General features: G+C 36.6%; 1 protein-coding gene across 2 annotated transcripts; it reads left to right on the plus strand.

Annotated features, from left to right (window-relative positions):
- The first annotated feature begins 584 nt into the window (after positions 1-584).
- On the plus strand, positions 585-23,899 carry LOC139136553 (uncharacterized). Of its 2 annotated transcripts, none has more exons than XM_070704285.1 (8): positions 585-817; positions 7,853-7,949; positions 10,729-10,893; positions 11,510-11,725; positions 12,537-12,640; positions 13,908-14,167; positions 15,874-16,040; positions 20,944-23,899. In XM_070704285.1, the coding sequence occupies exons 1-8, from the start codon at positions 789-791 to the stop codon at positions 21,226-21,228; spliced, it is 1,323 nt and encodes a 440-aa protein (XP_070560386.1). In that variant the 5' UTR covers positions 585-788; the 3' UTR covers positions 21,229-23,899. The 2 variants fall into 2 exon arrangements, with proteins under 2 accessions (XP_070560386.1, XP_070560387.1); XM_070704286.1 differs by having other exon boundaries at positions 597-817; positions 14,034-14,167.
- Positions 23,900-24,883: the final 984 nt, after the last annotated feature.

Raw genomic sequence — 24,883 nt, forward strand, 5'->3', positions numbered from 1 at the left:
AAACGACTGACACAAATTATTTTCTTTTCAATAAAAGATGAGTACATATTTCTCATGCTTGTTCAGGCAAGTATACCAAATTTTTATCTGGAAATAATGAAAAATTACTTATTTACTAATGATAATCAATATACTTGGTATAGATATATTCTTGACCATGGAGTGACTTCAGTAGGTGAAATACAAGAGCGAGGTGAATAAGTGATCAGATCATACAAGAGAGCAAATGATACAGAAATTGTGTAGAAAAAGCAGAACAAAAAGTTATGTCATTTATGTATGTTGAAACTTTGAATATTGGTTAGGGGGTTATGCAAAAATTACTTAAATACCTGGATGGCCCACGGTCGAGATATCAAAGTTTAACATGTTTTTATGAAATTGAACCTTTTGTTAATGTTTTATCATTTTTTTCTATAATTTTTGAATAATTTCATAACTGCACTAAATGCTTCTGACCGGTACATTTCTAAAAAAAAAATAAGTAGCCCCTTTCCTCCACATTTAAAGCTACCCCCACCCCATTAGATGTCAATTTTCGGGGTAACCCGTCTGATTACTTCGACCCCCGGGCTGTAATTAATGACGGCTCCCTAAGTGGAGCGCGATGTACCGTAGTAGAGAAGCCATTACTCCCTGAGTCATGGGGAAAATCCACATTAAAATGATATCGAAACAACGTATGCTGTGCAACAGCTTGATGTGACCGATATGCGGTAGCCTTTGGTAGACGAACCAAAGAAGTTGTTATTGAACTTGGCTCTTGAAATTGCCGTGTTTCATGACGCATGTGGGAGCTGCCTGGAGATACAATAGAGTAAGTTACCTTTAATTATCAGCCCTATGATATATGTTGCGAGTACAGTCCTGTGCTGTTGGCTACACCGCCCCCTTGCTGCAGTAGCCTATTACATATAAATTGCCTTAGAGGGTAGTGGATTTGAAGACGGATTTTCCGTACAACCCACAACCCGTAGGCCCAGGGGACTGCAGCAACGCCGCCTCCCTGAACATTGGCGACAATGACATACTCATTTTGTGTTTTCCAGAATTTTCAATTACGAGACGTCTGATTCTGAGGTCGATGTTTCGTTATGATTTGCAGTGCCAGGCAGTTGAAGATTATATTCTATTTTCTACGTTTTAGTCTGGCTATGTCTGATACGGCCGGACGGTCAACAAGGCTCAGGACTCCCCGACGAGTTTGTGTGGCACGGCAGGGGAGTACTCGTCGTGCAACGCAACGTCGAGTGAAACGGGGAAACTCTGGGTGACGAAAGAGCACAGGCACTCGGCTCACCCTATCCAGTCCGAACGGCGTTTAATAGGTCGGCGTTTAGTATAAATTAAGGGAGGGTCGAATAATAACCCTTAAAACTAAAACTTTGTATTTTCAACTTTACCACGAGACTAAAGTTTGATCCACAGGCTGGTGGCGTGTTCAATGACACTTTCATCAAGTACTAAATAATTTTGAAATAATATTAAACCAGAATTTGTAACTAGGTATAAAGGAAATTATGCAATAACAAGGCAACTGGGTAAGACAACCTGAGTGCTAAAATGCTTTAATTATCTGCTAATATCATTGCCGAATAATTTTTAATCTTTTACCTGATCAATGGAAAGTAGCCAGAGTTGTTCCTTTGTTAATGTTCAAGGCTGGTTCAAAACAAGACTTAGTTAATTACAGACCAATTTCAATATGTCACAATTATTATCTCCAAAATTATTGAAAAGCATGTGCATATTCAGTTGTACAAGCATGACAACCTTGTATTGAGCAATTCTCAATCATTTGTGCAAAACAGCCTTGATTAAACGTAAAGTTATGGATTTTGGATATATCGATTGAGAAGTGTTTCTAAATCGTAAGAAGGCTTTTGATCTTGTTGATCATTGCGTATGCAAGAAACTAGAATTTACATCTTTTTTCAGTGAATTAAATCTTACCTCCAAAATTGCATGCAAATGGTTCAATTTAATTCTTACTCTCAAAAGCAATATATTTTGACTGGTGTTCCCTAAGGTAGTATACCCTAAGGTAGTATACTTGGGCCTTCATTGTTCATTATTTACATAAATGATTTGCCACTTTATATTGATAATAACATTGACATGTACGCAGATGATTCAACCATAACTACCAGTGCAAAATGTATTCAAGAAATTGAGACAACCTTGACTTAAATAATGTTCAAAATTGGTGCAAGAATAATAGAATGGCCATCAATTGTGATAAGACAAAAGCAATGATTGTAATGATGCAACAAAAACGTAGATGATTGAATAAACAATTAGACTGCAAACTTGGCAAAATGAAATTGCAAGCAGTTCACCGTGAAAAGATTTGTGGTACACTTGTCAATGAAAACCTGACATGGAAACAGCACTGTGACAAGTTTTTAAAAAAGTAAATAGCTTCCGTTAGCACAGATCATTCAGCAGTGACTCTGACCTTTGACCCTGTTACCACACCATTTGGTCCGTCATATTGGAAACTAAATACCAGCTTATTCAGGACGGTGTTTACATTGACGAACTTTCCCAAAAGTTTACCCTATGGCTCCAAGATTACAACGGAATAGAGGACAAAGGCCTCAAATGGGACCTCCTGAAATATGAGATTAAAAAATTTTCAATCTCATACTCAAAACAAATTGCGAAACTCAAAAAGAAACGTATCAATGAACTTGAGGGAGCAGTTTCCGATCTAGAGACCTCTCTCAGGCCAAATGCGTCAGAGGACGACATCCTCAGACTCCAAAATGCAAAAGCAGAGCTCGAGAGGAAAATGACTACATAACTGAAGGTTCAATTATTCGTTCAAGAGTCAGATGGCATGAAAAAGGGGAGAAAAACAATAAGTATTTTCTAGGGCTGGAGAAGAGGAGGGGGAGAAAAGGGCATATCAAAAGAATCATTGGCACAAACATTGAACTGAAAACATCGCAGAAAGACATCCTTTCTGAGCTGAAGACATTTTACAGTACTCTCTACTCCTCCAAAACCAACCCAGAAAGGGATATCACTGGACCACCACTTCCTGAAAAATGACAACATCCCCAAACTTGGGCACCAGCTCATGAAAAATTGTGAGTCACCAATAACCCACAATGAAATTTACTGCGCCCTCACTATGATGCCAAGAAATAAGACCCCTGGCAATGATGGATTGCCAGCAGAATTCTACACAACATTTTGGCCGACAATAGGGCCAACAGTAGTTGATTCTCTCAACTATGGATTCGAAAACGGGAGTCTTTCCAACTCCCAGAGACAAAGTGTGATCACACTAATAGAAAAGAAAGGGAGAGACACCAAATACATCAATAATTGGCGACCGATCTCTCTCATCAACGCTGACGCTAAAGTAGCTGCAAAGTGTCTCGCCAATCGTCTGAAAAATGTTTTGCCTACCCTCATTAACTGCCAGCAGAGTGCCTTTGTCAAAGACAGAGATATAAGTGACTACATCAGGCTGATAGAGGAAATTCTCTGGCATTCAAACGAAAACAACCTCCCGGGAATACTGCTTGCCATAGACTTTGAGAAAGCCTTCGACAGTTTAGAATGGGATTACATTATGGAATGTTTAAATACATACGGGTTTGGCCCACTCTTTAAACAATGGTTCATTACATTTTACACAGACTTGAGCAGTTAAGGTGGTTGGAAAGGCTATTTTTGCACCAATTCTTTTCTCAGAGTTAATGTCAAGTTTCAAGTGTTAGAATCAAGATATTTAGTTCAAATTTTCAGGATAACTCCCTTAGTTAATATTTTCTCCAAAGAATATAAAAATTGTATATTTGCAGCCATGATTTTGAAATATGACACCAGTAAATATTAAAATTTAATTTTTCATATTTTTTTTACATATTTGAATTTAATAATAATTGGATAGTATTAATATTACCAAATTAGTTATAAATATGTTGACACTATTTATTGTAAGATTTGTACGGCAGGATTTGTAAATAAAATTTGTTTTTATGATTTTACATGGGTTTATATATCAAAAAATTATTAAAAATTCTTTCAAATTTCAAAATGTGATTTTTCAAAAAGTACTTCAAATACAGGAAAATTGTGCCGTACAAATCTTATCTGTAACCTTGTTAATAGGCTGTAAAAATTCCATGTCCATATCTCATTTCAAAATTGGATTAAATTGGTATACAATTATGTAGGAAAACTGTTATTCTGTCAAAAATGTTGAAAACAAGCCATATTAGCACCCTTCTTTTGAAGTCATAGAGGAGTTTTTTTGGTTAATCTCACTTTTGACACATCTTTGACACTCAAAGAATCTAAAAGTGCATTTACAATAGCAGTCACTCACTCTGAATGCCAGCACCGCCTTGTCAAACTTTCCTGAAAAACAGCAAATAATGACTTTCCCTTTTCAAACATTTTATTAAAAGCTAGGGGACCTCTACCATAGTTAATACACTAAGGACTCCCCAACTTCTTCTTATTTGGTCAGTTTTTCAGCAGTTTTAACAGGCTATAACTCTGCAATGCCTTTGTGCCCAAATGTCTAGTTTTTTTTATTCCACAGAGAATGTTGACTACTTTTATATTTTAATAGTTTTGTTGACATTTATAACTGACGCTCTAGCCTTTCCAACCACCTTAATTGCGTTATGAACAATGGTTTCAGTACCGGATATTTTAACATTGAAAGGGGGGTGAGACAAGGAGATCCATTGTCACCCTATTTGTTCATCCTTGTGCTAGAAATATTCTTGATTAACTTGAATGATGACGCCAATGTCAAGGGTATCAGGTCAGGAATAGGTGAATGCAAATATGCCGCATTTGCGGATGACCTGACGACCTTTGTAACGGATGAACAGTCATGTCAGAGAATATTTGAAATGTTGCACGAGTTCCACTCACTCTCAGGCTTGATGGTCAACCCTACTAAAACGGAAGCTATTTGGCTTGGTAAGTGGAAAAGACGTAAGAAAAAACCATTTGGCATCAAATGGCCGACTTCACCAATCAAAATTGCAGGAATCTACATTTCGTATAACCAAGAGTTAAACACCACTCTCAATTATGCAACACCACTCAAGCAGATCGAAGGAACTCTAGGAACATGGAAAAAGAGATCCCTGACACTCATGGGCAAAGTTCAGATTTTGAAAACATTCGCCCTATCACAACTTAATTATGTCATGAGAATGACCACAATAACACCTGAAATTCTTAAGAGATTTGAACAGCTTATCTTCAATTTCCTCTGGAATGGGAAAGATAGAATAACCAGAAAGGTAATGGTCAGAGGGGTCTCAGAGGGGGGCTTAAAGGCTCCCGATGTGAAAACTACACACAAGCTTATGCGTATAAACCTTATTAAAAGGTATTTAGATGAAAACAAGAGCACCCCTGGAAACTCTTTCTAGACCATCGCCTAAAATCTGTGGGTGGAAAGTACCTATTCAAGTGTAACTTCGATATTAACTCACTCAGCCTGCCCCTACCGAGATTCTACCAAGAAATGCTTGAATCCTGGTCGGTCTGCAATGTTGAGGTCATTGACTCTGAGATTGACATTACTTGTCACACAATTTGGAACAACAGAAATGTTCTAATTGGAGGGCATTCTGTCTATAACCCAAAGCTAAGACAGAAAGGGTTTGAATTAATATTTGATTTACTTACCGAGGAGGGGTATCTGTCATGGGAAAAATTAACCAACAAAAACCTCCAAGGGAACGAAGTCCTCCTTCTTTATGGAGCAATCACATGTCTCAGAGTTAGGTGGCTGGAGCCATTGCTGGTTGAACCGGTGTTTAAAGATGAATATGAATATGTGTTTTTTAATTGTAACTTTCGACCCTCCCACAAAGTTACCAGGGAGAGCATCAGAAACGCCATTTACAGTAAAGAGGAACTAAGTCCAATTAATGAACGATATTATGAAAGAGAATATGACTTTACTGGACCATGGTCTCCCATATATAGTCTACCATTTAAGGTAGCCATAGACACAAAAACACGTGAATTCCAGTTCAAACTTCTTCATCATATTCTATACACAAACTACGATCTATCTAGAAGAGGCATGGACCAATCACCGCTCTGTTCATTCTCCCAAAACTCATCTTTTCTACACCTGTAAATTCACTGAGACCTTCTGGAACGAGTTTCACACATTTTTCGAGGAATCTCTCAGTTTGTTCACGAGACATAACTTAAATGAAGTGCTCTTTTGTGTTGACGGTTACTCTGACATTCATAATCACTTGCTACTGTTAGCCAAAAGACACATCTATGCCATGAAAATGAAACAGAGTAAACCACACTTTGCAGCTTTTATGTTGCAAGTGAAATTCAACTACCATCTAGAGTACGAAATAGCTCTGGAAAAAGACAAATTAGAGAGACATTGCAACAAATGGATTTCAATTTTACACAAAATTGTGGATAACTAAGCACTGTGTGATGTGTGATCATGTATAATAATGCTTCTACCGAGGATTTATACGGAAAGCCTCAGCGGACTTAAGTTTACAGATAGTTGTATATTAGGAGGTTAAATAATTATTTTATAACTATTATAAAGAATAATATTTTATGTGCCGACACTATATTTATATGTGCATCAGGCATTACTTCATGAGCAAACATTTAGATATTATGTGCATAAAGTATTATTTTAGGTTAATTTACTATTATTTTATGTTCAAACACTATAATATTATGTGTCTGCAGTATTATTTTATTTGCAAACATTACGATGTTATGTGCATAAAGGATTATTTGATGATTAAATTCCATTAGTTAAAGTTCAAACTACTGCATGATATTATGGTATGCAGTAGTATTTTATGTTCAAACTTTAGGATATTATGTGCACAAAGAATTATTTTTTGTGCAGTTACTATGATTTTATGTGCAAAAAGCATTATCTTTCATGAAAAATAATAATATTATGCATCTACAATATTATTTTATCAGCAAATGTTATGTATTACGTGTGTAATCATTATTTTATTTGGTTTGGTTAAATGTTACGGTGTAACATTATGTCGTTATAACCTTTCTTTAATTAATATTTTATGAGTTCACACTTTCATACCACTAGAGGGCACACTTTTCATGCAGCTGTATAAGGGCGACATGTTTTTATTTTTGTGTTTCTCATCTCCCGACCGACAGTAAATTTCATCTCCAACATGAAAATAAAAAAAACTTTTTTATTTGTGCCGCCACTGAGGCGATCATCCTAGCAACAGCACCACCATCATCAAATTGTGAGATTGCAGCAACTCAGACTGAAAGGACAGAGAGTAAGAACACTGAACTGAAAGACAAGAAATTGAAGTGACTTAATGGACAGAACATTGAACTGAAACAAATACAGATTTTTTTTGGTACTTGTTTATTTTTTATTTCGAGCGCCTGCCCTGATTGAGTTACGATTCCTCTGGAGATGAGAAACAAAAAAAATAAAAGGGTCACCCTAACCTTCAGCCAATAAAAGGCGAGAAGTTATACTGCTCTTCACAAATGCTCATATCCAGTGACCTCATTTATTGATCAAGAAAAACTTAATGCGATTATGTACAGTATAATTATCACATTTGCATATTAATGTCATGGAATATTTATTTCCTTCTTGTACTGGATTTGTAGAGATACGTGTGTTGCAGGTTTGGTACAAAAGTTTTATTTTTAAATCATGACAACCATCTTCTTGTTTTGTCATGAAATGATCACAATCTACGTGAGTACATTTCCAGCGTATTATCAATGATTATAAGTCCAACACATCAAGTGGGTAATTTTTTTGTGTTGCCTTCAAGTCAAATCTCTGTGTTGTGTTTCTGTTCCACAGTGAAGAAATGGACACACAAGCTGAGCATGTGTATCATCAGTTAGAGGAAAGATCTGTTTGTGAACAACAAGAACAACCTCAAGAAGATACTGATACTGTAAGTTAAAGTGGCATCATACATGTGTTTGGTGTAAACTTTTTAAATACATCTTACTTTGATGCCAACAGTTAGTATTTGTTCAGACATTATAGGCAGATCATACCAGATTGAGAAACAAGGAAGGTAAATTTATCGGAAGGACACTCAGCAGTTGTGCTTCACAGGAGTATTTTAGTGCAGATTTCTACTATTCAAGGGAGTCCAAAATAAACAAGGCTTGTATCACTACAGTACACTGTGCCATGCTATACACTTACTGTCACTACTAATACTCCCCAGCTCAGTCCGTAGGGGTGCCACTGACAAGCATTCAGTCTCTGGAACTTTTAAACTTTAGTGGACTATGCAAATTTAAACTTCTCCAAAATGTCATTTTAGGGACTGGTCAGTTTCTTCAGCCGGGGTGGGGGGGGGGGGGGGGGGCTGGTGGATTCATGGAGGGGTCACCCTGTTTTTGACTTTGGTGATAGGAGGGGGGGGTCACCATGTTTTTGAAATGCCCAATAGGGGGGGGTCAGTGTGTTTTTGAATTTCAACACAGGCTCATCATTGCCTAAAATGCATCGTGTCAGCCACAAATTTCACCCAGTTGCATTTTTCGGCGCGCCCTTTGGGCGCGTAACTTTAATAACCAGACATATTTTTCAGCACGCCCAACTTTAACATATCAGGCATACATATATCAGAGATATATGTATGTTCAATATTTTTCAGCATGCTCTTCAAGCGCATTACTTTAATATATGAGACATTTTTCAGCACACCCTTCCTGTGCATGACTTTAAATACAAGACATATATATCAGAGATATCAGGATGTTTCATATTTTTCTCCGCGCCCTTCGGGCGCCATACTTTAATAAATCAGAGATATATGCCAGAGATATCTTGATGTTTGCTAAGTGAAAGTGTACTATTATGAAATCTGCATTTCATATGAAAAGCATGACAAATTCCTAATACTTTTCTGTTCTTTTTACTGCTTTTTCCTCTTTGATATTAATGATTGACATCCATTTCTGTACAACAGTTCAGGACATCTGGTTAAGCATAGAAAGAGTGAAATACATTCACAGCTCATTCAAAATGTACTGTATCCAAACTTTAAAATTGACACTTTGAAATTCCTATCTTACAACTGACATGCCAACAATTTCATTAAAACACAGAATGACTGTTAAAATATAAATGTATGTAAAATATTATATATATATATATATATATATATATATATATATATATATATATATATATATATATATATATATATATATATATATATATTACAGTATTATATTATTACATATTACAGTTGTCGTGTGTGGGGGGGGGGGGTCACCCTGTTTTCAAAATTTGGAATAGGGGGGTCAGCCACTTTTTGACGTCGGCAAAAAATAATCCACCGCCCCCCCCCCCCCCCCAGGCTGAAGAAACTGACCAGTCCCTTAGTTTTCAATCAATTTTGTTAGACCCATGTACCTAAGTGCAAGACCCTATATTGTAGATCATGTATATGTTTGAAAGATGTAACAAAAAGAAATTCTCTTTTAAATGGTCCCTTTGATAAAAATATTGATACTTTCATTTCCACAAATAGCACAGTTTCATAATGTAGTTTACAATGGGTTGATCCTCTCACGACATAAGAGTTTTATCATGTATTTTTCATTTATTTAGCCGTGTACATACCTGACAGTGGCATAAAATGAAATACAAAACAAAAGAGTTACAAGATTGAGAAACTTCGAAAGAAAATAAGCTATCTTAAATAACATTTTATAAACTTTCATCAGCTCATTAAAGAACTTTGCAGTAAAATGCACAAAAGAATGGCTGGAACAAGACATTATGTATTTAAAGAAGTCATATCATGAGTATGCAAACGTTAATATTTTTCTGGAATCTTCATTGGGACTTGCTTTCACCAAATGCCTTGTTACCATGGAGTTCTGATTTCAGGCAGCTATGAACAGTAGTTAATATAACCATAGTAACCGTTCGTTAAGACAAGCGCCTTATAAGAACAAAATGTGTCCAAATTTCCAGCAGTAGCAGCTTATGCTGTACAGGTGTTGCACCTTTCTACAAAATTTAGGAAAGGAAGTTTTAAGTGTTTGAAAAAACAAAGTATTTATGATCTTAGTTTCTGAAATCTGAGTTTTATTTCTGATGAAGGGCTGTTCAAAGGAATATAGATACATTGTAGTTCAATTTATGTAAGTCAGTTGATAATTGGATGAAAAATGAATACACCACTGTGCAACTGGATAGTGATGTTCCATAGATGAACCTGGCAAAGACACTCTTTTACCGTGCATGAACATTTTCAGAACATTTTGCTTTAGATATGCCAGTCTGTGTTCATTTTTAATCAATGAAACAAAGTTGAAATTGTCATCTTCTTTTGTCAAAATAGAGAAATTTCATATGAGCATGCATGACTCTCCAAAGTAAAGTTTTTTTTTTAATTTTTGCAATTGTCAATTAAAATGCTTTAATCTCTTCTCAGAGGTGTTTCATGTACGGTAGTATCAAAATACAAAGTTAAAATGATGTGTGTCTTTCTGAAGAATTAATTGAATGTCAGGTCAAACTCAATACTAGATTGCAAATCTTTTTGCCCATGAGTGACTATCAATACACATTTCCCTTGCATTACCATTTTCCTACATGGTGGGGCCTTTCACAGTTTTCAAACAAATGGGCATGTAAAAATATCTGATGATGAAAGGGTTAAAAAAAGCAAATCTGATGTGACTTTATTAAATTATCAACAGAATTTTGCCAGGTTTCTGGAGCAACTAGAGAAAAATGATCAAAACAAATACAGACCTGAGAACTTTGCTGGATGTACAGCGTTTGATGATGAAATCGCCAGAATGCTACAGGAACAAGAAGAAGTAATGGCCAAGGGACATCAGTACAAGAAACATTATGATAAGGTTTGTGAAGAGCTACCTGATCTTGATTTAAATATCCCATACGGTAGTATATCCTTTAACAGAAAAATTGAAAAAGTACTCACAAAGCAATTTAATGATAATAAACATTATCCATCAAGTCATCTGATTTGATGGTGAAGTTTTTCTAAAAATGTTTCTTAATTAAAAAGCGTTCTTTCCAGGATTGTAAGCAAGCATTGTCGCTAATTTGAATATTGATTTGCATATTTCCACAAACTTTACAAACATTGCGCCTAACGTCTATGCGTTACGTCAACCTCTTCAATGTTATCCTATTAACAATGAAATCACTTCTAATGCTTCACAGGGGACTGGGTTCTGATGACATTGAGAAGTCTTTGGTGCGGTATCATCAAAGAAAGCTTTTACATGATATGTTTTTCTTACAATTAATTGAAAATCGGGTCAAACTCAAAATTGGAGTGCAGAGCTTTTTGCCTTTGTTTACAATGTTACAATGTTTACAATTTCTTTCATTCCCATATTCCTACATGGTTAGAACTTTTGTCCTATTCAATCAAATAGGCATGTAAAAATATCTGGTGATAAATTTAGGATTAAAAAATTTCATGTGACTTTATTAAATTATCAACAGAATTTCGTCAGGTTTCTGGAGCAACAAGAGAGAAACAATCACAACAAATACAGACCTGAAGACTTAACTGAATCATGGTCCATGGCTGAATGTACAGCGTTTGATGAAAAATTTGCCAGAATGCTACAGGAACAAGAAGAAATAATGGCCAAGGGACATCAGTACAAGAAACATCATGATCGGGTTTGTGAAGAGCTACCAGACCTTGATGCACCAGTAAGTATGATTCTTACCATAGACATGGAAGAGTATTCATAAACTAATTTATTTAAATAATTATGGCTCAAGTTAATCTGTACAGTTCCCTTAGACAAAGTCAGACGGACAAATGGATTTAGCTCCTTCTGTCTGTCCTAAGCCATTTCTCAGACATGCCTGCACCTATTTCACTCAAACTTGACACAAGGACTATGTATTATGATACTTCAACACAGGTCATTCAGAGGTCAAAGTGTTTTGTAAGCCAATCCAATACGGCCGCTTGGCTGCCATTTTGTTATGATTTTTGGCATGCAGTGCCACTACTCAGACTTGATTGATTGATCTTATTCAAAGTTTGTATAGGCTCAATATACTTCAACATACGTATGTATGTCAATGTATATTGCAATACAATGCAATTTAAGATGTGTGTGTGTGTGTGTGTGTGTGTGAACTTGTTTTTTTCTGTCATGACATATTCATATCTTGAGTGAAAAGTTTGTAGCTGATCCCTCTGGCATAGAAGTTGACAGTGTAATTGGCGTCCGTGTATCTCTGCACTTCAAGAGAGGGTCGTTGCCCTCTCGGACTATTGCCGTAATGTCCAGTTGAAGGTGTCTTTTTGATACTATCAGTGGCTTCATCAAAAAAGTGGGGGAGAGCTATTTGTAACAGATTAAGTTCAAACTATACAACCCGTTGATGTTACACAACAGAATGCATATCTTGAGATAAACACTTCATCATTGTTTTCAGCAAAAAGTGATAGCAGAATTGTATTGTTCACAAGGTCGACACTAATATTTTATGATCTTGCTCATTCCAGTTGTCATACAGAGAAGATTTAACAGAGAGGAGAGCAGCTTCGTCACATTTACCAAGTCATACCATGGAAGAAAATAAAGAGTATTACATTGACTTGTCTAAAAGGTATTATAAGATGATATGACAAATGGTATGATGATATGGTACAATAAGATGGTACAATAAGATTGTATGATAAGATGGTATGATAAGATGGTATGATAAGATGGTATTATAAGATGATATGATAAGATGGTACAATAAGATGGTACAATAAGATGGTATGATAAGATGGTATGATAAGATGATGTGATAAGATGATATTATAAGATGGTATGATAAGCTTGTGCTTTCCCTTGATTATTGATATGCATCATCATCTTTTTTAGTCCCCGCTGACGCAGTCCGGTGGGGACTTATAGATTGGGTCCTGTCCGTCCGTCAGCAGCCGTCTGTCATCTCTTAGCCGATTTTTTTCAAACTTTGTGCAAGGATAAAGTACTGTGGCATACATATGCATGTCACTTTATTTTGCGATACAATCCAATATGGCTGCCGGGCAGCCATTTTGTTGCGATTTTTTCATGTTTTTGAACTATAACTCAACTGTCCCTGACCTGATTTCATTCAGTGCTGGTACACAGATAACGTATTCTGGCATATATATGCATGTCAATTTAGTTTGCGACACCATCCAATATGGCAGCCATTTTGTTACGATTTTTTCATGTTTTTGAACCATAACTCAAGTATCTCTGAACTGATTTTGTTCAATGTTGGTACACAGATAAAGTACTGTGGCATATATATGCACGCCAATTTATTTTGTGATACGATTCAATATGGCTGCCGGGCAGCCATTTTGTTGCGATTTTTTCATATTTTTGAACCACTCAGTTAACTATCCCTGAACAGATTTTGTTCAAACTTGGCACACAGACATTGTACTGTAGTGTGCATGCTACATGCATGTCAATTAATGGTGTGAGTTGGGACTGTGTCATCAGTGATGACTTGTTTTATTCAATCTATGTCGATGAAAATCTGTGTGTACACAACCTGGCAAACCAGAGAGAACTCTTGATGTATCAGGTATTATGGGTTAGGTATTTTGTCATAGATGCCATCAGTACACCGAGTCTCACACGGGATGATATTGGTGTAGAATACCTCAAAGTAATCAAAACCAGGCAGTAATAATACCACAACACTTGTTTAGTGTTATTGTAATTAAGTATAACTATCACATTTCTTGATTGCACCACATCACAAAAATTTCATTAAACTTTCACAAATGTCATTTCATCAATGTAAGGTGGACTTGAAATCTTGTTTAAGCATATGAACTAATTTGTTTTTCCAGTTTCAAAAAGTTCTAAATTTCAATTGACAGGGTTGAGATGCCAAGATACCAGTGTCCATGCAGATGTCAGCAGCCAGGCCCTGATTTAGACACTTGTGCTAGAGGTGATACCACGGCTGATCAAACTACTGAATTTGACTTTCAAAATAATATCAGATCTGTCAGTGGCATTAATGTGACTGAGGAGGAATCTTCAACACAAAGAGACACTCAAGGTAATCTCCCAGAACAAACCTCTACTAGCCAGTTAGAGATGCCAGTAGAAAGCGTTTCAGCACAAAATACACTAGGTTAGTATACTAAAATTACATCTGAAATAAACAATTTCATTTAAAAGTATACTGTCACCTGTTCTGATTTTGCCACAGTTACCATGGAAGGAGAAAATCTAACCAATCACAGATTTTAAGCGGATGGCTGCTTTTTAAAAGCAGCGCCCTCACATTGGCATTTTGATGCATATCTGTGACACACATTTTGAATTTGACCATATATGGGCATATTTAGATTTCAGGTGACTGTATACCTTTAATCTTGAAAACTCTGCATCTCCGTTATGTTTATGTATTTTCTATGGTTGTGGGCAAGGTCAGACTTCAGTTTATATTCCCTTGTGCAAAATCAAAATTAGGATGACGTGTGCCTGCATGAATCACAAAGGAATAAACATTGTGTAACAAATCAAGCTAGGTACCGCTATATCAAGTATGAATCAAAACTACTTTTAGTTACTTTCTTGTAGGACAACTGAGATATTGTCTGTCATTAAGAATGAAAGAAGGTTGTTTGCGCTAAAAGTAATGCACAGAATGCCTATTCCATAAGGCCTTGTATGAATATAACCTCAACACAGCCAAGTTGATGAGTTAGTTCATAGACAGTAGAGGGGGTCCCCCCTCTACTGTCTATGGTTAGTTACATGTGTGAAATGTATAATAAATGAGGTTATAACACAGTCAGTGGTTAGAATGAAAATGTTGCAGTGCATGCTATCAAACAATTACGTGATGTCGGGCAATATGTTTCAGTAATCTTCTTTCGCATACTTCCCAGTATGTTTGTTAAAATATCATATTATTAAATAAAATATGCATCAAAGTAGTTATTGTAGAAGTGGATCAATAGGGTCACTACCAAAACAAAAGAATAAACTATACAGCACTTTACTCTTTAATATAAGGTAAACAAATAGATTGTCAATTGAATTATCCTTCAAGAAAGTTGCAAAATAATCAATAAGCCCTTTGTACCAACATCGGTGTGAAGTAATAAATTATGTATTGTATTTTAGTAGTATTATTCAACTCCTTTTGTAACTACCGTATATTACCTAAAAACCATCAACAATCACTGTAATTACTGACTACTAACCAGCTGTCACACAGCACTCACAAACAATAACAGCCCACTTTGTGGTGCAAGCTATGCAGTCACATCCTACCCTACTCTTTTAGTAAGAATAGACAAACTGTGATTTGTAACAAATAACAGCTAACCAATCACAGCTAACAAATAACAGCCAACCAATCACACCAAACCAATTACAGCTAACCAATCACGGCTAACCAATCACAGCAAACAATCACAGCTAACCAATCACAGCTAACCAATCACAGCTGTCATATATAACCAATTTAGCAATATCAGCCTCTTATATTTACTACAAACCAATCACAACTTATCTTATATTGCCTACTGACCAATCACAGCCTACCATGTATTACCTGCCAAGCAGTGACAACCTGTCAATAATTACCTGCCTACATGTACAAATGGCAATCATCAGTCCCAGACATTGATAGGCAATGAAAAATAGATAATGCACCATGCAATTTATATTCTGAAACACAATTTTGATCACAAAAGTTGGAAATGTTTTCGTACAAGTATGGATATTGATCATCATTCAGTCCCCATTGAGTCTTATGTTGATGAACCAGGGTTTTAAATAATATTATATAGATCTAAATTCATCATGTATTCTTTATTGCATCAGACGTTGTTTCCAAGAAGACTTACTCTCACAAATGCACCCCTGCCATATCATTTGTACATGTTGCAAAAGCAATGGGACAGTTTGGTCAAATACCAGAAGAGGATCTCAAGTGCCTGAAATTTTGTAATTCTCTAATTAAAGAAATTTCAAAGCATGGAGGAGAAAAGGTAAGTACATATTGTATAACTCTAAATTCAACCACTCAGATATTGTCCATCTCTTTATTACATCACTCAGATATTGTACAACTCTTTATTCAACCACTCAGATATTGTACAACTCTTGATTCAACCACTCAGATATTTTACAACTCTTTATTCAACCACGCAGATATTGTACAACTCTTTATTCAACCACTTAGATCTTGTACAACTCTTGATTCAACCACTAGAATAATTGTACAACTCTTTATTCAACCACTCAGATATTGTATAACTTGACTTTATTCCACCAATCAGATATTGTGCAACTCTTTATTCAACCACACAGATATTGTACAACTCTTTATTCCACCAATCAGATATTGTACAACTCTTGATTCAACCACACAGATATTGTACAACGCCTTATTCAACCAATCAGATATTGTACAACTCTTTATTCCACCAATCAGATATTGTACAACTCTTGATTCAACCACACAGATATTGTACAACGCTTTATTCAACCACACAGATATTGTACAACTCTAAATTCAACCACACAGATATTGTACAACTCTAAATTCAACCACACAGATATTGTACAACTTTTGATTCAACCACACAGATATTGTACAACTCTTGATTCAACCAATCATATATTGCACAACTCAATTCAAGCAATCAGATATTGTTCTTATTTTCAAAATACATTCCAGGTTGTGCCAACATAAAGTAATATTGATACTTTTACATGTTGACATTTGACTATGTGTGTTAATATGACTAAACATGATGGCCTCGCGTAGCATTTTGAGGGATACTGAAGTCATTTTAATGAGTTGATGCATCATATCCAGAGACAGTACTTTACCAATTGGTCAAGATTCTGCAAGACAACATGATATTGTCAAACAGACTAGGCAATGTTTCAATTTCCTTAGGAAACACTGAGTCATGGACTGTAAGTCCAAAGTTAACTGTTGGAAATGTGATCAGAAGCATCACATTTCACTCTAGAAATCTTACTAGGAATCCACCTCTGCAGCGTCGGAAATTTTGCCATGCTAAGGGGTTTCACTAAGTTTTGAAGTAGGGGGCTAAAATAAAAATGTAGGCGGCTTTGCAGCTGCGTACCATGACCGCCAAGCGGTCTTCGGGGGAGGATGTGGGTGTGGGAGAGGGGTGTCCCCCCTCCCGGCCAAAAGCCCTGAAAAATCAGCTAAAAAATTCACTTTTTACAGCTCAAAGTCACTTGAAATTATAGTACTTTCAGGAGTATTGTCAGCAGTGCTCCAGGACAATTTGTGTTCATATATCATAAAAGCCATTTACCTGGGAGATTAAATATGATAATTCATAAATAAAAATGATGAAAATTGGGTAATGCTGAATATATTTTGAAGAAAGAAAACTAAAATCTAGAAATAATTTGACAATACTGCTCAGTAAAGTACCTTCATGTATGGTACGAAAATTGGTATGTTAAGAACCTCTATTTGCTTTTAGGAGGCAAACTATAATAATTCATTACTATTAATGATATAAATGTGATATTGTAGACGATATTATACAGTGTTTCATCTAGACAGGGGGATGGGGGATCCCCCTTCTGTTGACATTTCACGTTTTACAAATCTCTTGAAAGAATAAATTTCGTTTGACTTCTTTACGTATAGGGATAGTTACTGCAGTTACTGGCTCACATCTTTAGGAACAGCAAGACAGTCTTTCACGTCTTTCACGTCTGGCCCGGCATGAAAATAGCTGGCCTCGGGCCATCGGGTTAGCGTACATGGAATCTACAACTACACCCCATCTCAAACAACGGCCAAGTTGGCATCGGGCGAGTTGGTTATCAGGCGAGTTGGAATCGGGCGAGTTGGTTCTGGGCGGGTTGGAAAAGGTGCGAGTTGACTGTAATGCCTGAAAATCATACGTCAACACACAACAAAAATATCACTATGGTGTAGATTCAGAGACGATATTTTCCTGATTTTCATTGGAACAGAACACGGACTCCACGAATTCATAACACTAATTAACAAAATGCATCCTACTTTCAAATTTTCATATGAAAGTTCTTCACACAAAATAACACATCTTGATCTAGTCATTTACAACAACAAAAACATACTGGACACGATAACACACACAAAACCAACAGATACATTTAAGTTCTTACAGAGAAAATCATGTCATCCAAAATCAACCTTCAAGGGCCTGATCATGAGGACATGTTACAATGAAGAGGACTTTAACAACAAAGTCAAAACATTTAATGAAAAGTTAATACAACGAGAATATTCACAACAAGAAATATCAAACATAAATGCGGAAACAAATTACGCAACACTACCGACACACTCATAAATGCACAAGCACACAGCTTGCGAAATTCACGCCAACCCGATGGCCCGAGACCAGCTATTTTCATGCCGGACCAGTGACTCCTGAGGGATGCCCTGCTGTTCCTAAAGACAATGGCCAGTAACTTTCGCCATAGGCCTATGGAAAGAAGTTTCCCCAAACGTTTTGCTAAGCTTAATACATTACAAAATTATTCAAAGACAAGAAATATTTATTTTTTTCAAGACATTTGCAAACTATGAAATTCGCAAATAAAAACTTAACAGACTGATCGGTACTGCATCTAGCTATAGGCGAAAGACCTTACCTCATTTTTTTTCGCGAGAGTAGAACGCTATTCAATATGCTCCCCATTTCTGAAGCATGGGTGAAATCTTGTTGTGGTCATAAAAGAGTCCTTGTTTAGCGTATCGACCGTGTCGAGGTAAACTGGATTTCCATGACACAGCGACATTGCCCTTTAATATTATATCGTATACTGACAGCAACTAGACAACATAGTATCGAAATTAGAATTGTTATGTGAGTTAGAGAAATTTCCAATATAGGATATTTACCCACAGTTTTAGACAAGTCTAGTATCGTATAGTCGGACTACGGAAATCGGGCTCGGCCAGACCACTGGGCTAGATCTGTATTGTAGTGAAATCCCAGATATACATAGAATATTTACCCGCAATTTGACAAGTATAGTATCGTCTAGTATTGAAGTAATAGTCGCATTGAGGAAGTCGGGCTTGTCAAGATCTGTGAGATGGTAAAATCTCATATATATTATTGGATATTTACCCGCGATATGACAGTCTAGAATCAACTAGTATCGATATTAGAGTTCCAAATATTTATTGGCAATTTTACATAGACCAGACGTGCCGGAGACACAAGGCAAGTCATTCTTGTATCGATATTAGAGTCCCAATTGCCGATAAAGATGAAGTAAATATCTGTGATTTCACAGATCAGGTGTGTCTAGACGCAAGGCAAAGTCATTTTAAATTGTCTAGTATAGATTATTAGAGTCCCAGCAAGAGGTAAAATATCGGCAATTTCGCAAATCTGGCGTGCCACGACACAAAGCAAGTCTTTCCTGTGTTGTCTAGTATCAATATTATACCCGATATATAGATTGTTATGTATGACAGAAATATTTGGTTTCGAAACGTAGCGTCAAATGATCACACTGTCATTCGACAGCCCGATTACGGCTACATCTCGCCAGGCTTATATCTACACCAATAGCCGAACACACAAAATCAAACATGAAAACAGAGAACATAAAAATAGTGTAGGCGATGTGGGGAACCGCTTTCCCTTTATTACATTCAAAATCTAGTTTGATTGTTAGCTTCTGTGTTTTGTACGTAGCCTGCATGGAACAGTCGATAGGATCGTAGAGTTTTGTATTGCCACATGGAGTCACCATCCTTTCGTTTTCTCCATGCCAAAACCACTAGGAATACATTTAAGCACGGTCCCTCCACGGACCGTGATTTAAGCTTAAGGTCTCTCGTCCAGTCCTCTTGAAATTGATCGAACCGTAGAGAGATATATATTGCGATCCTTTAGAAATACTTTCAGCTCAGACGCTTTCCACCGTTTCAGTATTTTGTAGGTCAGAGTACTTTTAGGAAGATCGGCTGTGTTCTGCTCATCACTGTCGTACGCCATGCATGACTTGTAAGAACCGGAAGTAAAGTTGCCCCCCAAAGCACAACTCATGCGCTTTCTCGGGCTAAACGAGATCTCGTCCACCATTTAAGAATAAGGTCTATTATCACTCAGGTCTATCCCTTCTTATTGGCGCGGGTAGACCAAAAAGCAGCACATATCATACCTCCAGCTGTACGCTCACATTGATGCCTATGGCAGTGCAACGCCCCGCAACGCAGGTCGGCTTACTTAAATTCAAACTGTAATAAATCGAGAAGTTTTTTTGTAAGAAAAAATCAGGCCATTACCATCGAAAACAGTTTAAACTCACGAAATTACACTCTCCTTCGTTCCTTGGTGCGCTTTAAAGCTTGACCTCGCGATCGCTTCTCCCTCTGTTCCGGTCATTTTAAATTGAGTTTATGAGGGCTGACAGATGTAGTACGGACGTTTTCATTGGCGAATATAAAAGTCACTATATTGGGGTCAGCAATTGCAGTAGCCAATAGAATTGTCCATTGCAATGCCGACTTTTACTCAGGCAATACACCCCAGACGTATTACACGGCGATCGCAGTGCTCGTCTACTAAACTTTGTTTCACATAAAACTCGTTAAATATTTGATGGCACAGCTTGTGATACTTGTCCGAACCATTTCAGAAGGTAAAAACATTTTAGCGATGAAAGACTCCCAATTTTCCAAAAAAGTAGCCGGCGAAATCGTGAGAGTAACCGGTCAACTTCGCCGGCTGCCGGCTCTTAATGAAACCCCTGTCTAAGTAACTATGCCAAAAAAATTCAGAGCTTAGCTCCTTGTATATTCAGCTTCTACTTCAAATACACTGACCAGTTGAAACTTGGTTGACTTAATATATTATTATATCTTATTATATTATTATTATATTACAGGTTTGGCATGATGCCACTCTAGCCGTGTATGGCAGTACTGTGACAATGAAATTGACATCTGGTCAAAGTGAAACAAATCAGTTTGAAGTAGCCATGGATCATGCTAACAAGCCTCTTCATCATTGTGTAAAACGTGGTCTGCGTCTGCAGATATGGGATGGTATTGTTATGGCCATAGAAGTATCTAAGACAACTTTGCCAGTGATAGTGGGAATTTTACCAAGACTGAGTACTTTTGTACAGCTAATTAAAAAGTTCAAGAATCTCGTGATGGCTTCCAAGTAGATATTTCTAAAATATGAAAAGTATAAATGTATATGGAACAAGACAGAGTGTCAAAGTCAGTGCAAAGACAAATATTTCAGTGGCAATTTAATTGAACACTAAGTCTGATTTACACACATGGGTCCATTGTCCTACATAGTAGCTGAGATTATCAGATGAAACAATAATAACAAATCTGTGTAATATTGTATAAACTATAAATGTAACTAAAGATATGGAGACTCTTGCTTGTTAGTCCCCACGGACAAAGTCCGGGGGGACTTATAGATTGGGTCATGTCTGTCTGTCCATGCGTCCGTCCGTCCGTTCACGCAGATATCTCAGACATGCCCTGGTCAATTTCTTTCAAACTTTGCACAAGGATAGTACCCTACCCAATACAGATGCACGTCGATTTGTTTCACAATGCGATCAAATTTGGCCGTGTTAGAGGACTTTTTAGTTTACACCTCCATAGACTCCCATGTATAAGGCAGTTCTCCATAGACTTCCATGTATAAGGCAGTTCTCCATAGACTCCCATGTATAAGGCGGTTCTCCATAGACTCCCATGTATAGGGCCAAGAAAAATAAAAATTTAGTTTCTCATCGTATTCATATTGCAAAAAGGATGCAGTGACACAGTTTTTAGTCCCCACGGATAAAGTCCAGGGGCTTATAGATTGGGTCATGTCCGTCCATCCGTTCACGCAGATATCTCAGACATATGCCATAGTCAATTTCTTTCAAACTTTGCACAAGGATAGTACCCTACCCCGTACAAATGCACGTCGATTGGTTTTGTGATATGATCCAAGATGGCTGCCACACGGCCATTTTGTTATGATTTTTTGTGTTTTCCAGCCATAACTTAGGCATGTCTCAACCGATTTCTGTCAAATTTGGTACAAGGGCATCTATGTCATACATATGCATATTGATTTTTGTTATAGTATGATCCAAGATGGCCGCCAGGCAGCCGTTTTGTTACGATTTTTTTGTGTTTTAAGTTATCACTAAGGCATGTCTGAACCGATTTCTTTTAAATTTGGTACAAGAGCACAGATATTTGTCATAGCAGCCATTTCAGCACGATTTTTTTTGTGTTTTGAGCCATAACTCAGACATGTCTCAACTGATTTCTTTCAAAATTGGTACAGGCTAGACAAATAGACCTTTTATTTGCACATAAAATATTTCAACAATATGATCCAATATGGCTGCCAGATGACTTTGATTCATTTTGTTAATGGTGTTTCAGTCCCAGTGGACAAAGTCTTGGGACTTGTAGATTAGGCTCTGTGTTTTCATGCATCTGCACAGATATCTTAGACATGCCTTTACAGATTCATTCAAAGTTGGTACAAGGGTAATACACTTCGGTGGACACATGCACATCAATTTTTTTTTTGGAGGGATGTTCGGCAGGCAGCCATTTTGTTTTCATTCGTTGTTTCATGATGATGTCTTAAGCCATTATGCAAAATTGCCCGGGATAATTTCATTGAAACCAGACGGTGGAAATAACGACATAGACCTATGTGCCCATAGATATCAACATATACACTCCAGTGATACGTCTTAATGACCACATTTCCCTGCCCCATCAAGACTAATACCCCTATTACAAGTGGGGACTATGTTATTGTCAATTACTTGTTATTGCAGCACTGATAGGAAAATCCAAAATGAAAATTTCCAGAACAGGATTCATACTTCATCCTTTTATTGATCATGTGATTGAAAACTTTGAAAAGTTTTTTGAAGATGAAACTCAGATTCATCCATCCATGCAATTGAACATGAAAAAATGCAGTTCATAGAATATCCTTTATTGTATTTTCATTGTCACAGCTTGGCATTAACATTTTCCTGAATTCTGTAAGGTCACTGGTAGCCAGAATTTGAACTCCATGCTATCATTGTTTTCATACTGAAAGTCATGTAATTTGCAACAGAAAGTTGGCAAGGAATTCCAGGGGAAATTGAAGTGTCACAGAAGATTTAAATGCATATCTAATGACCCAGTATTGATTGTCCAACAAACTCTTGAGCTTACTTTTAAACCTATGTCATTCTGTGAAGTTTACTGAATTTGTAATGCAAGATATTTCTCTCAAATGTAATTAGGATGTGTTTTTCTTTTTATTCTTGGTTCTCAACATCTTATTGACAAGTAAAAATAATTTAGGATTTAGTATGAATTTGAGTTGGTTTTACCATCATGGACCGTATGGTACAAACAAAACCTCGAACAATTTATAGAAAAACGTGATTCCATAAACATTTGTAGACGTGGTTTAGATTGTACTGGATCATGTGATGATTTGAACTTAGTACTGAGTCTGTAGAACACTGCAAGTTTATTTGATTTTTAGCAGAATCAGTAATCCCCTACAAACTGAAATGTGGCTTTTACATTGTAGCAATTATGTACAATATCAAAATAGCACTATCTTATGTGTTTTGAACATAGCATTAATTCACTGTAATTCATTGAATGCTGTATGAGATTGTTCCAGGAATTATCAATAATAAGCAATTTTAACCAACAGTATGCAGATACATGGATATACATAACCTGTCACCAAGTATATTTACAGTGCATTGTGTTTTCTATATAAACTCAGCTTCACTTTTAATAGTTGTGTGCAAGATATTTACATTTCCAGTAAAATTTCAAGAAAACGTTTATGTTTTGTGTGCCATAATGAGCGACTTTGAGAGTCTTGTGCTTTGACACCAGTGTTTTTGGCATTATAATAATGTGGATATATGTAGCAATGTGGATGTATATGTAGCAATGTGGATATATGTAGCAATGTGGATGCATATGTAGCAATGTGGATGTATATGTAGCAATGTGGATGTATATGTAGCAATGTGGATATATGTAGCAATGTGGATGTATATGTAGCAATGTGGATATATATGTAGCAATGTGGATATATGTAGCAATGTGGATATATGTAGCAATGTGGATGTATATGTAGCAATGTGGATATATGTAGCAATGTGGATGTATATGTAGCAATGTGGATGTAGCAATGTGGATATATGTAGCAATGTGGATGTATATGTAGCAATGTGGATGTATATGTAGCAATGTGGATATATGTAGCAATGTGGATGTATATGTAGCAATGTGGATGTATATGTAGCAATGTAGCAACTGAACTATGATGCATAGGCTTTCCATCAATTGAATTCATTTCAACATTTGTGTATAAATGCATGACTGTTACATTTAAAGTGATATAACACTACAAGTTGAGGAGTTCTGAGTGTTAATGCCATTGGTAGCACCCTTTGGTCATAAGTTACTCTATCATCACTTTGTTCAGCTGCTGAGAGTTCTTTCAATTCGAATCACGTGATTGTTATCATATTTCTTGGCATAGCCTTTACACTACATGTGCTCAACATTATAGGCTGCTTTTCAGGACTTTTTATTCTTGGTTCTCAACATCTTATTGACAAGTAAAAATAATTTAGGATTTAGCATGAATTTGAGTTGGTTTTACCATCATGGACCGTTATGGATTTATAGACATCCTGAAGGAAAGTCATTCATTGATGCCAAGTCGCAACTTTGAACAAAGCGAGAGCCCGGACCCGGGGATGTTTGAGTACGATCACCCGGCCTCGACAATATTTACCCAGAGACCGGCGTTGG

The sequence above is a fragment of the Ptychodera flava genome, chromosome 7 (genome assembly GCF_041260155.1).
Source record: "Ptychodera flava strain L36383 chromosome 7, AS_Pfla_20210202, whole genome shotgun sequence".
NCBI lineage: Eukaryota > Metazoa > Hemichordata > Enteropneusta > Ptychoderidae > Ptychodera > Ptychodera flava.